This window comes from Mus musculus, chromosome 5 (assembly GCF_000001635.26).
Source record: "Mus musculus strain C57BL/6J chromosome 5, GRCm38.p6 C57BL/6J".
NCBI lineage: Eukaryota > Metazoa > Chordata > Mammalia > Rodentia > Muridae > Mus > Mus musculus.
This window is the reverse complement of record NC_000071.6, coordinates 108,397,042-108,413,128: the sequence shown is the minus strand read 5'-3', so window position 1 is coordinate 108,413,128 and position 16,087 is coordinate 108,397,042. Positions and strand designations below refer to the sequence as shown.

Here is a 16,087-nt window from a genome sequence, read left to right as displayed (position 1 = left end):
TTGGCATTGGCACCAGAAGTGGGTCATCTTTGGACTGAGCCCTACACTTGTGGGATCTGACTATCTTTGAATAGATAGGATTAGAGTTGAGCTGAATCAGAGGACACTGCTGATGTCTGATGCAGAAGTGATTGCTTGTTTGAGGTGTAGCTAAAATCTTCACAGAACCATTGTGTGTTTTGAGAGAGACAGTTTGATTTTCTTCTGTGTCTCAGAATGGGGAATACTGCCTAAAATCCTCTCCGAGGCCAGCACAGATAACAAACTCAGATGAAAACATCACGAGGCTAGGACTGGAGAGATGACTCAGCGATTGAAAGCATGTTCTACTACTGCAGAAGACTTCAGTTCTGTTTGTAGCACCTACACCAGGTAGCTCCAGATCCAAGAGATCTTAACACTTCTGGCCTCTTCAGGCAACCATACTTGTGAGCACCGTACACTACATCCAGCCCAAGGGGAGGCTCCAAGGCCTGACACTATTACTACAGACAGGAGACTAGCATGGCTGCTCTCCAAGAGGCCCAACAAGCAGCTGAAAGAGTCAGAGGAAGATATTTACACCCAACCAATGGACAGAAGCACAGGACCCCCGTGGCTGAATCAGGGAAAGGCTGGAAGAAGCTGAGGAGGAGGGTGACCCCATAGGAAGACCAGCAGTCTCAACTAACCAGGACCCCTGAGATCTCTCAGACACTGAGCCACCAACCAGGCAGCATACACCAGCTGATATGAGGCCCCCGACACATATACAGCAGAGGACTGCCGGGTCTGTCCTCAGTGAGAGAAGATGCACCTAACCCTCAAGGGACTTGAGACCCTAGGGAATGGGGAAGCCTAGGGGGTGGGAGTGGGGGACATCCTCTTGGAGTCAGGGGAGGAGGAATGGAATGAGGAACTGTTGGAGGGTGGACCTGGAGGGGGATAACAACTGGACTGTAAGTATAGATTAAAGAATAATGATAAAAAATTTAAAAACTTTTAAAAAAGACATCACAAGGAAAAAAAACCTATATATTCATGTAGGTCATTAACATAGATATAAAAACATTTTTTTTAATTTTTATTTTGAGACAGGGTCTCTCCACATAACCCTCATTGCCCTAGAACTAACTATGTAGATCAGACTAGCCTTAAAATCATGAAAATCCACTTGCTTCTCCCTCCTAGATGCTGTGATTAAGGCATGCACCATCATGCATGGCTCTAGATACAAAACTTCTTAACTGAACACTGGCAAAACTACAGTGCATGTTAAGACAAACCTATAATTCTAGCAGTTGGGAGACAAGAGCTACATAGCAAGCTGAACTACATGGCAAATCATTGTCTAAGAAAACAAAAGAAATTGATAAAACCAATCTGTAATGTAACAATAATGTAATTGTTAGTAAGACTAACAATTAAAAGACTAATGTGAGGGAACCACAGAAGCCCAGCAGTTGAAGACCTAGCTGTTTGATGTGAGATGGGAAGACCACAGCTCAATATAAATATACCACAAACCAATACCCCAAGCTAACTAATATAATCTTAAAATGAACAAACTAAAGAAAAATTACATAATTCTATAAATGATACAGAATTATTTGATAACATTCAATATTAATTCAAGATGGAGCACCTTAACAACAAGAAATACAGTGAATTTCCTTAACTAGATTAAAAAAAATTCCTATGAAACCACAAGAGATGACATCATTCTTCAGCCTCTAGAAGTCCAATGTGCTATCTCCTTATACCATGGAGCAACCCTATACTTTGTTGTGTTTTGTTTTGATTTTTGAGACAGGGTTTCTCTGTGTAACCCTGGCTGATCTGGAACTCACTCTGTAGACCAGGCTGGCCTCAGTCTCACGGAAGTCTGCCTGTCTTTGCCTTCTGAGTTCTGGGATTAAAGGTGTGCACCACCACACTGGGCTGTGAAATCACTCTCTCTCTGTCTCTGTCTCTGTCTCTCTCTCTCTCTCTCTCTCTCTCAAGATCTATTTATTTATTATGTATATAGCATTCTGCCTGCAGGCCAAAAGACTCATTATAATTATGAGCCACCATGTGATTACTGGGAACTGAACTCAGGACCTCTAGAAGAGCAGCCAGTGCTCTTAACTGCTGAGGCATCTCTCCAGCCTGTGAAGATCACTCTGAAAAGAAAAGAAATTAGGTGGTTTTCTCTAAGATTTGGAATGAGGAAGGAATGTTCACTTGAAATCTTTCAAAATTATTATTGAAAATAGATTCTTCTCTCTTATAATTGTTACACAAAGTCTTAACTTGACCAATTAGACCAGGAAAAGAGGGGACTGATTGAGCTGGGCAGTGGTGGCGCACGCCTTTAATCCCAGCACTTGGGAGGCAGAGGCAGGGAGATTTCTGAGTTCCAGGACAGCCTGGTCTTCAGAGTGAGTTCCAGGACAGCCAGGGCTACACAAGGAAACCCTGTCTCAAAAAACAAACAAATAAACAAAAAGCAATGACTGCTCTTCTGAAGGTCCTGAGTTCAAATCCCAGCAATCACATGATGGCTCACAACCACCCATAATGAGATCTGATGCTCTCTTTTGGTGTGTCTGAAGTCAACTACAGTGTACTTATGTATAATAAATAAATAAATAAATAAATAAATAAATAAATAAATAAATAAATCTTTTTTAAAAAAAGATCAGAAAAAGAAAACACTAAAAAGAGAAAATAAAGCTATCTTTGTTTGCAGGTGATATGATTATCTATATGAAAATACCAGAGAATCAATAAGAAAACCCTGAAACTAGTAAGTGATTTTTAGCAAAGCCACAGACAATAGGATTAACATAATAATTGCTTTCCTTGATTCCATTGATGAACAGTTGGAAGATGAAGCTATCAGTACACAACACCACTTACATTATGTTCCAAAATGAAGTACTTAGGTATAAATCTAGTGAAATGTGTATAAAATTTATATGCAGAAACTTCAATCTTTTGCATATGTGTGCGGGTGCATGTGCATATGTGTGCATATGTGTGGAGGTAAACCTTGGAAGTCAGCTGGTCACTGAGTCCCCCTAGGGGATTCACCTGTCTCCACTTTCCCAGAGCTGAGGTTACAAATAAGGTACCATGCTTGGCTTTTCACTTGGGTCCCATAGAACAAACTCAGGTTCTCGTGCTTGTGAACTGTTTCCCCAGTCCATGAAAACTTCAAAAGTTTGATCAAAGAAGTAAAATATCCTGCTGGAGAGATGGCTCAGTGGTTAAGAGCACCGACTGCTCTTCCAGAGGTCCCGAGTTCAATTCCCAGCAACCTCATGGTGGCTCACAGACATCTGTAATGGGGTCTGATGCCCTCTTCTGGTGTCTCTGAAGAGAGCAATGGTGTACTCATATTAAATAAGTAAATCTTTTAAAAAAGAAGTAAAATATCAAAATTAATATGAAGATTTTAAGTGCTTGTGGATTTTTTTCTGAGACAGTCTCATGTAGCCAAGGCTAGCCTCAAACTTGCTCTTTAGTCAAGGATCACCTTGAACTCCTGATCCTTCTGCCTCCACCTCCCAAGTAATAGGTTTGCACACTTGTAACACATGTCAGGCTATATGTGGTGCTGGGAACTGAATCCAGTTTTCAGGCATGGTAGGGAAGCATTCTTACCAACTGACTTACATCCCTAGAAGACTCACGATTTTTAAAATAATATTTTTCCAAGTTGGTAGATAGATTTAGAAAAATCCAAGTTATACCAGCAAGCTATTCTACAAATCTTGAAATCTTGACTATAAAGTCTATGTGGAAAGACAGAATACCCAGAATAGTCAACACAATTCTGAAAAGGGAAAACAGTATTGGTAGACTGGCATTATCATCCTCACGATTTTCTCTAGAACTACAGTGACTGATCAGGGAAAATCCCTGGAAAATTAAAAAGTAGATCTCCACAAATGTACCCAACTAACCCCTAACCCTCAACAACAAGGAAACACAATTCATAGAAAAAAATGTTGTCTTTTCACAAATGACTAAAAGCTTGATATCCACATGCCAATGTGAATCTAGAGCCAGACTTTATAGTATTCATCAAACTAATAATGAGCCCTAAACTCAGAATCATTAAAGGAATTTTAGTCCAGCAACATGGTTGCTCTGGCAAGGGGTCATATCCAAAGATATTCAGATACATCCCAAATTACAGTATAATCCGACTGAAATTAAGACACACCCTTAGTAGTGAAATTCACACACACGTTTGATCCTTAACAATGAAGGTAAGGTTGGTTTGTAGAAGGAAGCAGCCAGTTCAAAAGTGATGTTTAATTGATGGACAGATAAAGTGATGAATCACAGAAGGATTTGACAGAGTGAGTTAAAGATAGGATGTGTTCAACTCACATGGAAACAGCAGAGAAAGAGAGGCTGCTTAAGAGCAACAAGAGAGAAAAAAGATGGAGTGGTGAGGTGATGTGTGTATAGCAGTTTGGGCAGGACAGTTTACAGACACAAGTTAGACACAGGTGAAGGCAGAACAAGCCAGAGAATGAGAAGGAGCCAGAAGGTTAGAACATATTGTCAAAGTTAGTATGAGGCCAAGCAGAGCAATTCAGTCAGAAGTCAGGAGAAGCCAGATTGGATCAGTTAGTTTATAAGATTAGATGGTAAGGAGGCTAGAAGTTTTCAGGCCTAGGCTTGGGATAGTTAGTGCAGAGAAAGGAACTCTCTGGCCTCAACCAAAGCCGTGTATTCACACAGCTTGGGCACAGCTCTCATCTCTTCCCTTTATCTGAGGAAATAAAAACATTTGCATTTATAAGAATCCAAGACTCAGACTCCTAGAACATGACCTGAAAGACAACCTTGGTGATCTTCGGTTTAAGGATGAGGTTTTAGGTATAACAGTCTATGAAGAAGACTATAGTAAATTGGGGTTATAAAAATGCCAAACTTCAGCCGGGTGTGGTGGTGCACGCCTTTAATCCCAGCACTTGGGAGGCAGAGGCAGGTGGATTTCTGAGTTCGAGGCCAGCCTGGTCTACAAAGTGAGTTCCAGAATAGCCAGGGCTATTCAGAGAAACCCTGTCTCGAAAAACCAAAAAAAAAAAAAAAAAAAAGAAAAAAGCCAAACTTCTGTTTTGCCATATGTATTATTAAGAGAATGAAAAGACAAGCCACACTCAGGGAGAAAATACACGGAAAATGCACTTCTGGACTAACATCCAAAATACATATGAACGTGTTCCTTTTTGTTCTTGTTGTTTGAGACATGGAATTTCTATAAAACCCTGGACTAGTCAGGGTTTACTATGATTACTGTGTAGACAAGCATGGTCTGGAACTTGAGGGTGATCCTCTTGAATCTACCATCTCAGTGTCGGGATTATATGCCTTGCACCACATCGTGTGTGTGTGTGTGTGTGTGTGTGTGTGTGTGCAACGTGTATGGGCATATATGTTTGTAGATATGTGCATATAACTGCATGGTTATGTGAATGCAGGTGCCTACAGAAAGCAGAGGCATTGTATTCCTCTAGAGGTGAAATTATAGGCAGTTGCAGGCTGAATTCAGGACGTCTGAAAGAGCACTGCTTATTTTTAGCTATTGAGGTATCTCTCCAGCCATATATATATATATATGTATACATATACATCATATACATATACATATACACCATATACATATACACCATATACATATACATCATACACACACACACACACACACACACACACACACACACACACACATCCATCCTTAAAACTAAACACAAAAGAATGTAGACCAAGAGCATCTAACTGTACTATGCACCTTTGGGGCATGGAGAAAGTGCTGATTTATTTTTAGGTCAGCTGGCAAAGGGGGTGGCATAATCTCTGTGCTCTGATTTTTTTCAAGGGAGTGAAGATTAGAATCCCTGATAAAAAATTCTCACATTTAGCAAGTGGGTGGTAGATGAGAAGAGCCAGGAGTCTCTCTGTTGAGGGTACATACCAAAAAGGATCTTCGTGGCAATAGAACAGGGCTAGGGACATCAACCAGAAGTTATGTTTAATTTTATACCAGTATGGTGTTATATGTGATATACCTACTGTGCATGCACACACGTTAGCACATGTGATCTTCCTTTGCTGGGTAAGAGGAGATTGGAGCAACAAAGACTATAACAATACTCAGATCTTAGCTTTCAATAGAGAGTTCTAGTACATGGATCGGGGCTTCTTGGAGAAATGATGGGATCTAGGACTAGGGCAAGAAGCATCCTGGAGAAGCCTGAGACTCCTACAGTGATGAAATGTGTTAAAAGACACTGGAGCCAGCTGAAGGGTCAGGGCTAAAACAGTTTGTGGAATGTAGTGAATACTGGATTGCCACCTAAAGCAGTAAACAAATACCCATGAATCTAGACATGAATCAATTATTAAGCAAATTAATAAATGAGTACAAATTTTATAGATGTTCCACTCCAAAGGAGGAGAGTACCTCCCATTCCTTTGCATGGTATGCGCAATGACTTCCTTCAGCAAGGAAAGGACAGAAGGTCAGGTGACTTTACTGTGGGATGTAAACTGTTTCCTGGTTTCTGGAGAGCCCTATGGTGGCACCCCACTGTGATGCAATGGAAAGACTTTAAGACTCTAAAACCCAGTGACCCAAGTCTGATCACAAGAATGACATCAGAACAATTCAAAAAACATGAACCCTGCTAGCCAGGTTTCTCTTCAAGTCACAGGAAACAAGCTGACAGGACAAACTTGCTCAGACAAGAGGGGTCTGAGGAGATATGACAACTGTGGGATTTGGGATGGCATTCTGGGACAGAAGGAAAAAGAAAAAAAAACTAAGGAAATCTCAATCAAGTGTAGTCTTTAATGATGTTGTTAGTTGGTGCTGGTTCATTAGTTGTGGCAGCAATGAAAGATGTCAAAATGGAGAAACTCCTTGCTGGTGAGGGCTATACAAATTTGGCTCAACTTTGTAAATCTAAAACGGTCAGAAAAGAGACTATAACGTTATATCATGGGGCTAGTAAGATGACTCAGTGGGTAGGGATACTAGTCACTTACATGTGACCTGAGTTTGATCTGCTGAACTCACATGATGGGAAGAGAAAAAAAAAAACCTCGTTAAGTAGTTCTCTGATCTCTGTACTCAGGCCATGGAGTGTGCCCACCTCCACAAATAACAAACGGAAAGCAAAAACAACAGGAAACAGTAACATGCAAAAATTGGATGGAATGTCCAGAATAAGCAACTGTGGGTTCTGCTGGAGCAACCGCTGCTATGAATTAGCATTACTCAATTTCAAATAGACACAAATAACCACATCATGGGGGGAATGGGTTAATTCTGAGGTTCCAGAAACCACTCAGGAGGGTGGAGGAAGGGCAGGGAGAGCAGTGGCTTTCTTTAACTGAAGATAGACCTATGTATGTAGGAGAGCAGATAGGACAGCTTCCACTTCTATCAAGAGAATAACTGATGGCAGGCAGGAAGTGGGCAGTGCAGAACACTTGGGCACAACCTGGTGTTGCGGTTTGAGTAAGAGTTGGCCCCCATAGGGTCACATATTTGAATGCTTAGTCATCAGGAAGTGGCACTACTTGGGAAGGAAGAAGTGTATCACAGCCAGGCCCAGTATGGCTCTCTTCTCCTGATGCCTGAGGATCCAGATGTGAAATCCTCAGCTACTTGTCCAGCCCCATGTCTGCCTGTGTGCCACCATCCTACCTGCCACGATGGTAGTGGACTAAACCTCTGAAATGGTAAGCAAGCCCCACTCAGTGCTTTCTTTTCTAAGAGTTGCCATGGTCATAGTATCTCTTCACAGCAAGAGAACTGACTAAGACATTAGGATGGAAGATGGGAAGACAGAGGCTGGAGAACAAGAGAGAGCTGGCCTCTGCAGCTGTGTGGGAGCAGTGCAGGGGTGAATATGTATGATGTATATGTGTAATTTGCATCTGAAATGAAGATGGTGAGGTTATGTGTGGCGTTTTGATGGTGTGGAACAGACAATAAGTGTATTGCATGGGGTGTGGTTCTGTGCTGTGTGTGTTGGGGTGAATTGTGGGTGGCTTATTTCTGGTGTATGTATATGTATGTGTGTGAGTGTGTGAGTGTGTGTGTGTGTGTGTGTGTGTGTGTGTGTGTGTGTGTGCGTGTGTATGTCTGTTATGGGCTATGGGGCATGTAGTGGGTTTGGTGGAGGGCTAGAGATCCCTAAAGCTCCTTTCTCTACTTTTTCTTCTGACAGTACAATGAAGATTGAGAACTACAAATGACCACTTACCTCTGTGACCCCCTTCGACAAGCCATTGTTCCCTCTCTCTCCTCTCCAATCAGCCTGTCATCATTTCCCCTCTCTCAGCCCATGTGCCCCTCTCTCAGAATGGTCTGAGCTTCTTGCCTGCAGTCCTGACTCCTAGTCAGCCTACCTTACTGGTCTTGCCATCTCCACAGTCCTTTGACAGCCCTAACTAGTCCGGACTCTCTATTCTATGGCTCCTGCCTGACTGAAGCACCTGTTTGTGGTCCTCCTCTCTCAGATCTTGCTTCCCTACCTCACTCATCTCTCTCAGCTTCACTCTTCCTCCCTCCCCTCAATGTCATGCCTGGGTACTTTATGCAGGGCCAAGTTGTAACTGAACTTGGTATTTGTCCTGCACTCCCATTGCTATATAGACCATAATTCGGTTGATCAATGGAGGCAGGTTCTGCCTTGAACTTGAAGTATCTGTACAGAGATCTCTTGGCAAGTGACCATTACCACATGGACATAAACTATCAAGATGTGCTCACAACCTGCCTGCCTAGGTGAGTACAGTACCCCTGCTCCTACTCAGTTTTGTACCTATGAAATGGATGGAAACATCAGGTTCTCTTAGGCTAGAGTCATGCTTTGACTAGATATCACAGTGTCTGGCCATTCATGAAGACAAAACAGCCTATGAATGTAGAAAGCTGGGAAAGGATCAGCCACGGCATACAGGTACCTGGCCTCTGCGTGTCTCACAGTTGTGGAGGTAGCTTAGGTGATAGATCTTCAGGTTTAATGTAGCAAAATTCAGGTACTTCGTGAAAACCTGAAACAGCAATTATAAGAGCATGAGTCAGAAATCCAGATGTTCAAGGACATATGTATAGAAAAAAGCATACCAGAAATCCAGATGTTCAAGGACACATGCATAGAAGGGAGGCATACCAGAAATCCAGATGTTTAAGGACACATGTACAGAAGAGATGCATACTCCAAAGGTCTGGAGGAAGTATCACACACACGCAAGAATACTGGTAGACTATACTTAGTACTCATGGGTGTGGACTTGCACACAAAGGTTCAGTCCTGTGGGGCAAGGACATGGATCACACACAAAGGGACATGACTTACATACACACAGATGAACAGCTGGGGCATAGCTCACACACAGAGATAAATAGAGACACAGAGAGATTTGAAGAATCTCTGTGAGAGTGTGACTCACGCCTCTGGATAAGCACAGCTCACACATTCAGATTAACAGAGGGACACAACTCAGACCTAGACTTGTCAAGGGGCATGGCCCACTTAACCACATGAAAGAGAGATAACGGCATTCAGATGAGCAAAGGCATGCTGGGACAAACGCAGACACACACATGGGCAAACCCATGGGGAGAGCTGAGTGTTTAACAACTCCTGGACACTCACATCTTCATCTTCACTCGTGAAGCATGGGCCATCCAGTTTATTCACTGCCATGATCACAGCCACGACATCTTTGCCATTCATGATTGGTGTGGACAAAATGTTCTTTGTCACATAGTCGGTGAGCTCATCGGCGAATGAGCTGAAGTGGGGACACTGTGGTGGGAAGAGAGAGGTTATTGCTATGGTTGGCAGTCTGGTGCTTCCAGGTTTTTTATAGAGGGGCTATGCCTAGGTGGCTATCATTTAGACTAGTGCTGTGATGCCAAGTAGCCCTACCTCTGAATTCAGGACACTGTCTCTGGGCAGAGAGAGAGAGTTCACCCTGTTCCTGGGGTTCTACTAAGCTCACCTAACCTCTGATTCCTAAGAAATCTTCCAAGTTTTCCAAATAGCCCCTACAAAGTTCTAGAGCACCTGTCTTCTTTTGGGCAAAGTTGGCCTCCTGTATGCTCAAATCTGCCCCACTGCCCCTACCCTCAGAACTTCTAGCCCAGGTGACTATCTCCTTCTTCCAGTGCCTCCAAACCTGCTGCACACTCTTCCTGGATAACTATGACTGCATGAAGGATGGACTCTGTTGTGTTTGGTAGCTTGTTATGAGACACTATTACCAAGACAAATTGGCTGGGGAGCTGAAGTTGAGAGTTTCCTATTTCTTGGGATCTATCCACCAACCCTACACTTGAACTCTGCTCCACCATAAGACTTTGTGACATGGTGAGTTTGCCCATCTCTGATCTCAGGGAGGATTCAAGGAGGGCTCATAAAGGACTCCCACATCTACAACCCCAAGATATAAAAGGAATCCTGCTTCTGAAGTTAGTTCCACCTCTGAAAGGAACAGGTTATTCGAGCTAGGTTCAGGATACTAAGTTAGAGTCGGATAGCTCCTAACAGACATGACCCTGCCTTACTCTTTGCTTTCTGGTCATTCTTTTATTTCCATGAGACTAAAGCACCCTGGCATAGTGACTGAGGTGAAAGGCTGTGACTTTGGCCTCTCTTCAGGGCCTGTCTCAGAAAGTTGGAGCAGTTCTATGTCCTTCCCACTCCTGTTCAGTGGATGGAGGAGGACTATCAGTACCTTCGACATGTCCCACTGTTAGAAGAGATTTTCTTATATGTACTGAAGACCATGCATCTTGCAGCCCCGTGGTTTGTCATAATTCTCCATAGCTCAGCTCTAGGAGCAACTTGAAAATTTTCCTGCTGGCATTCTGTCTCCTTGGTAGCAGGTTAGCAAGGCCACAGTTTTAGCTATAGGAGCCTACTAGGATGATTGGGATATCTCCCCAGAGGGATGGAGGTGACTAAAATCAACTCTTCCCCTTCCCTCTCTCCTGGTTCTTGGAGAAGCAGCCACCACCTGACTGCCATGTGGTGCTAAGCTGGAGATAAATTAACCTATGAATGATAGCAGAGAACGAAGATGAGCAGCAAAACCTGACAGAGATAACATTACTGGGATAAATATTAATATCTTGTCACGGAAGATCACCAATTTTTTTTTTTTTTGGCTAAATCATGGGTACGAGGCTTTGGTCATGTGGTACATCCTCCCAAGGAAGGGATTTACCTGGATGTCTTTGTCTCTGGTAGCTCCCCATGGTTTGCCACTGTGGCTCTTGTATACCTGGTGATTTGCACCTATCTTCTGACTATTAGTGCTAGAGGGTAATCCTGATGGGCAGGTTGCTTCTAGAGCAGTCTTGAAGCACTATACAAAGGCATACCGAAGTGTTCCTGCACAGAGCAGGAAATTGCCTTCAGATGATATGCATAGATCTTTACACTTACTCTCATTTGATGCATACAGATACACAATTTGATCCTCAAATGGATCACATAGGTTCATATAGCTGACTCTTAGGTCAGTAGTTCTCAACCTGTGGGTCATGAACCCTTTGGGAGTTGAATGACCTTTTCACAGAGGTCACATATGAGATATTCTGAATATCAGATATTTACATTACAATTTATAACAGTAGCAAAATTACAGTTACGAAAGAGCAACAAACATAATCTTATGGTTGGGTTCACTGTGAGCGCCCGTCTCGCCAGCAAGAACGATGCCACAATAGGATCCCTTTGCACACGTTTATTGGGAGAGCATTGATTGCATAGGCAAAAGACCCTGAGCCCAGAAATGGTGCTGCTTATATAGGCCTAGGAGTGACGTGTCCATACCTGATTGGTTATGCTACCAGTACCTCATTAATATGCGTCGGGCCAGGCAGTGACTCGGCAAAAACCTCTTATGCACATGCACACATTGGTTGTTTACCCATAATCATGGGCAGTGGCCAATGGTAGCCAGCGCCACTCTGCAACGGCACATGTGGCTTCCCAAAGTTCACCACAACATGAAGAACTGTATTAAAGGGTTGCAGCATTTGGAAGGTCAAGAACGTCTACTCTTAGATGAAGTACATTTGATTCTCAGATGAAGCCCACAAATCTACAGATGTGGCCTTCAGAGAATGTGCACGGCACACAAGTCTCATTTTGCTTTCCTTACTAGCTTGATTTCTACCACATTTCAACCCACACTTGACACCTCACTTTATTGCCCATTTCTATCTATAATTGTCTAAATCTCATTTTGTAAATAAAACTGTAGAACAGCCTGGGACCTCCCTATCTCTTTCTCTTGGCCTGCTTTCCACTCAGGAAACTCACCTATTTGTTGCTCTCTTTCCATATTTCTTTCCCCTGCTGGGAATTAACTATGATCAAAGCTATGGTTTTAAAATGCTCTCAATGAACTGGTGAGATGGCTCAGTGGGTAAGAGCACCCGAGTGTTCTTCCGAAGGTCCAGAGTTCAAATCCCAGCAACCACATGTTGGCTTACAACCATCTGTAATGAGATCTGACGCCCTCTTCTGGTGTGTCTGAAGACAGCTACAGTGTGCTTACATATAATAAGTAAATCTTAAAAAAATATAAATAAAAAAAAATAAAATGCTCTCAAGGATGCCATGTCTTTGGTTGGGCTTTTAAATGCCCTCAGTAGCTCTTCAACCTCAGCCTGGTCCTACAAGTCCCCCATGTAGATGGTGTTCCTTCAGCCTTTGGCCTCACTTCTAGACGTCTAGAGGCGAATCCTTTCTATGTATGTGATGTAAATGTGCATTCCACATTGAGGATTGACATGTAGCCCTGCAGCTCCCAGACTTCCTCTTTGTCATCCTGTGGCTTCAGGAGCTTCTGGAGGCTTCCTCCTGCCTTTCTTGTCCATTCCACTGTCTTCCCAGGGCTTCTTTGCTTCCATAGTTTCCTGCTTAGAATATCTGACAGCCTCAAAAGTGAGCAAAGGTGGCAGGTACTCAGGCCCTAGAGACTCTGAATTTAACTCTTCACTGCCAAGTTATTAGATGCATATGTATCACAAATACAGTGGGCTTCTGAGACAGTTCTTGCCAAGAAGACTTCTGCAAGGTCCACTTCTCTATGCCCATTGTCTAGGCCAAGACCCTTTCTATTCTGCTGACCCTTAACCATATGCATCCCTCCTCTACCTCAAACATCCCTGGGTCTCGTGAGCCCGTGGCCCAGACATCCTAGCTTCCTTTAGTAGCTGGGAGAAATTTATAGGGTGAATCAGCTTTGTTTATTGCTGTCCAGAGGAGTGCCTTTGCCTTCCTCTAGAACTGTTTCAGATGAAGTCCTCTAGAGAAGGACACACAGAACCAGGTTAAAACAATCAAACCTTCCAGCCCCTTCCTGGACAACCTAAAGTGAATGTTATCATTCATTATCACTCTGTTATAATGCTATATTCTCCACCCCAGAACCATTCCCATCCACCCTTCCTGAATATCCAGTGTATGAGGAGGCATGATCTTGAGCTACATCTACTCAGGGATGTGCTGCATCTCCAGGCAATCTAATCTTTCCAGGAGAAATATACATGACATCAATCACAAAGCTCCTCATTTCAGAGACACTGTTTTAGTAGTAATCCCCATGTTCCCCTTGTCTGTCGTGAACAGCAAACCTCTCTGCACTCTTGCTGTGCTTGGGACAGAATCCCAAGGCCTTTTGCACATCAGATAAGTGCTTTATCACTGAGCCACAATGCCAGCCCTTGCCTTTACTCTCCCATTTTTCGGGGCACACCCCCATCATGTTCAGCTACATTTTTTTTGTTTTTGTTTTTCGAGACAGGGTTTCTCTATGTAGCTTTGGCTGTCCTGGAACTCACTTTGTAGACCAGGCTGGCCTCGAACTCAGAAATCCACCTGACTCTGCCTCCCAAGTGCTGGGATTAAAGGCATGTGCCACCACCGCCCGGGTACATTTTTTTTAAAAGATGTATTTATTTTATGCATGTGAGTACACTGTAGCTGTCTTCAGACACACCAGAAGAGGGTATTAGATCTCATCACAGATGGTTGTTAGCTCCCATGTGGTTTCTGGGAATTGAACTCAGGTCCTCTGGAAGAACAGTCAGTGAGCCATCTCTCCAGCCCAAAGATTTATTTATTTATTTTATGAATATGAATATGAATATGCTTTCATCCTCTTCAGACACACCAGAAGAGAGCATCAGATCCCATTACAGATGGTAAGAAGCCACCATGTTTGCTTGGAACTGAACTCAGGACCTCTCGAAGAGTAGCCAGTGCTCTTAACTGCTGAGCTATCTCCCCAGTCCTTGTCCAGCTACATTTAATCTTACCATGTCTTGTACTCAGGATGGAGTCCTTGTCTGGTTCCATGACTGACTGAACCCCATCCCCATCCCCCAGTGAGAAGCTACTGTAGGGAAGGGACCAGGGATATATAGTGTCCTGGGTCAAGCCTTCTGTGACATTTAGGAGATGACAAATAGGAGTAGGGATGAGAGACCATGTGCACAGAACTAGGGGCTCTCATGTCTTTGGTAAAGATAGGGGCAGAAATCTCTGGAGATCATAAGCTTTGGTCTGATTTCTGTTCTGAGGTTTTTATTGTGCCATGGCTTAGCCTCATCATTCTTTGAGCCTTTCAGAGCCTTGTACCCTGTTGTTCTGGCTATAAAGTTATGTTGTTGCTTCTCCCTGGTCATGCAGGTACCGGTACTGCTCAGTAGCACTTGTCCACTCACTGACTCACCTATCTACCCATCCATCCACTCACCTTTGTATCACCCCTCACCCGTTTACCTATAGTCATTTACTCACCCAGCCTCCCAAGAAGCTTCTATTTGTTTGCTGTGGAGGTCATGGGTGTTAGGGATCTGAAACAGATGATGTAGAACAGACTAACCTTTAACTTCCAGAAATCTGTATGCCTCTGCCTCCTAAGGACTGGGATTAAAGCTGTGTGCCACCATGCCCAGCATCAAACAGTGATATCATCAATTCCAGTTCACCAATCCTACTTCTGGGGCTGTCATTTCTGAGTGAGGACTCCTCACAGACTCTGTGCCCAATTTTCTCTTGATCTCTTATAGCTTAAGCTTAACTTCATCTAATCAGGACCCAAACTGTAGGTAACCCACTAGCACCAAGATTTACAGATAAAAAATATGATCAGAGGGCACAGTGTTATGTTGTCTCATTGAACATTACCCCCAGCACCCAACCCAGCCCAATTAAAGGAAGACTTTGAATTTTATTTCTCTCTCTGATTATGTAGTCTCTCTCTCTCTCTCTCTCTCTCTCTCTCTCTCTCTCTGTGTGTGTGTGTGTGTGTGTTGTGTCTGTCTGTGTGTATGTGTGTGTCTGTGTGTGTGTGTGTGTGTGTGTGTGTGTGTCTGTGTGTCTGTGTGTCTGTGTGTCTGTGTGTCTGTGTCTGTGTCTGTGTTGTGAACCTGGGATTTTTCTACCTTGGATTTTAAGAGCTGAATTTTTAATTGGCTTAGAGATAAATGAATCCTCATAAATTGAGTACACTTAAGCTTGCTAAAAATATGTTAATCCAGAAGCTTTTTCATTCACATGATTTAAATAAATCTTTGATAAATAGGCTGATTTAAAACCTGTTGGTGAAACATAATTGAAGTCTTCAGAGTGGTCTGCACATTTTCACCTGGGTTTACTACTTTATCTAAGTTTGACACAGAAGGAAACCTTAAACTGTAAAGGTATCTGTGCGCGTAGATCTTTGATAAATGAGGGTAATATAATATCATTGGCCTAATTAAAGCTAACATATCTTTTGTTGTCAACATTAAGTATAATACAGATCTGACTTTTTCTCTGTTACATGATTAAGATCATAAGTTATGGAATTGTGACCCAAGAGTATGTGAACATGATATACAAATATGCCCACTGCACTTGAGTATCAACACATAACACATTCATAGGGCATTTCTTTAACAGGAAGATAAAGGTTGGGCCTCAGAAACAGAGTGGATCTGGGGAGGAGGGGAGAAGGGAGAGGACTGGAGAAGTGGAGGGAGGAGAAACTGCAGTTGGGATGTATTGGAAACCAGCAAAAC

At 43.0% G+C, this 16,087-nt stretch overlaps 1 protein-coding gene and 1 long non-coding RNA gene across 2 annotated transcripts in view; one reads left to right on the top strand and one right to left on the bottom strand.

The window, feature by feature from the left end:
* Positions 1-16,087, bottom strand: part of Pde6b (phosphodiesterase 6B, cGMP, rod receptor, beta polypeptide) — a 43,371-nt gene that overhangs the window by 18,615 nt on the left and 8,669 nt on the right. Inside the window, exons 2-3 of the mRNA NM_008806.2 lie at positions 9,657-9,809; positions 8,962-9,051 (exon numbers count right to left, since the gene is read on the bottom strand). Coding sequence (NP_032832.2) covers positions 8,962-9,051; positions 9,657-9,809 — 243 coding nt within the window. The remainder of the gene's footprint in view (positions 1-8,961; positions 9,052-9,656; positions 9,810-16,087) is intronic.
* Positions 7,555-11,095, top strand: Gm34254. Its single transcript, XR_389502.2, has 3 exons — positions 7,555-7,731; positions 8,223-8,782; positions 10,172-11,095. It is a non-coding gene; the product is annotated as a predicted gene, 34254 (long non-coding RNA).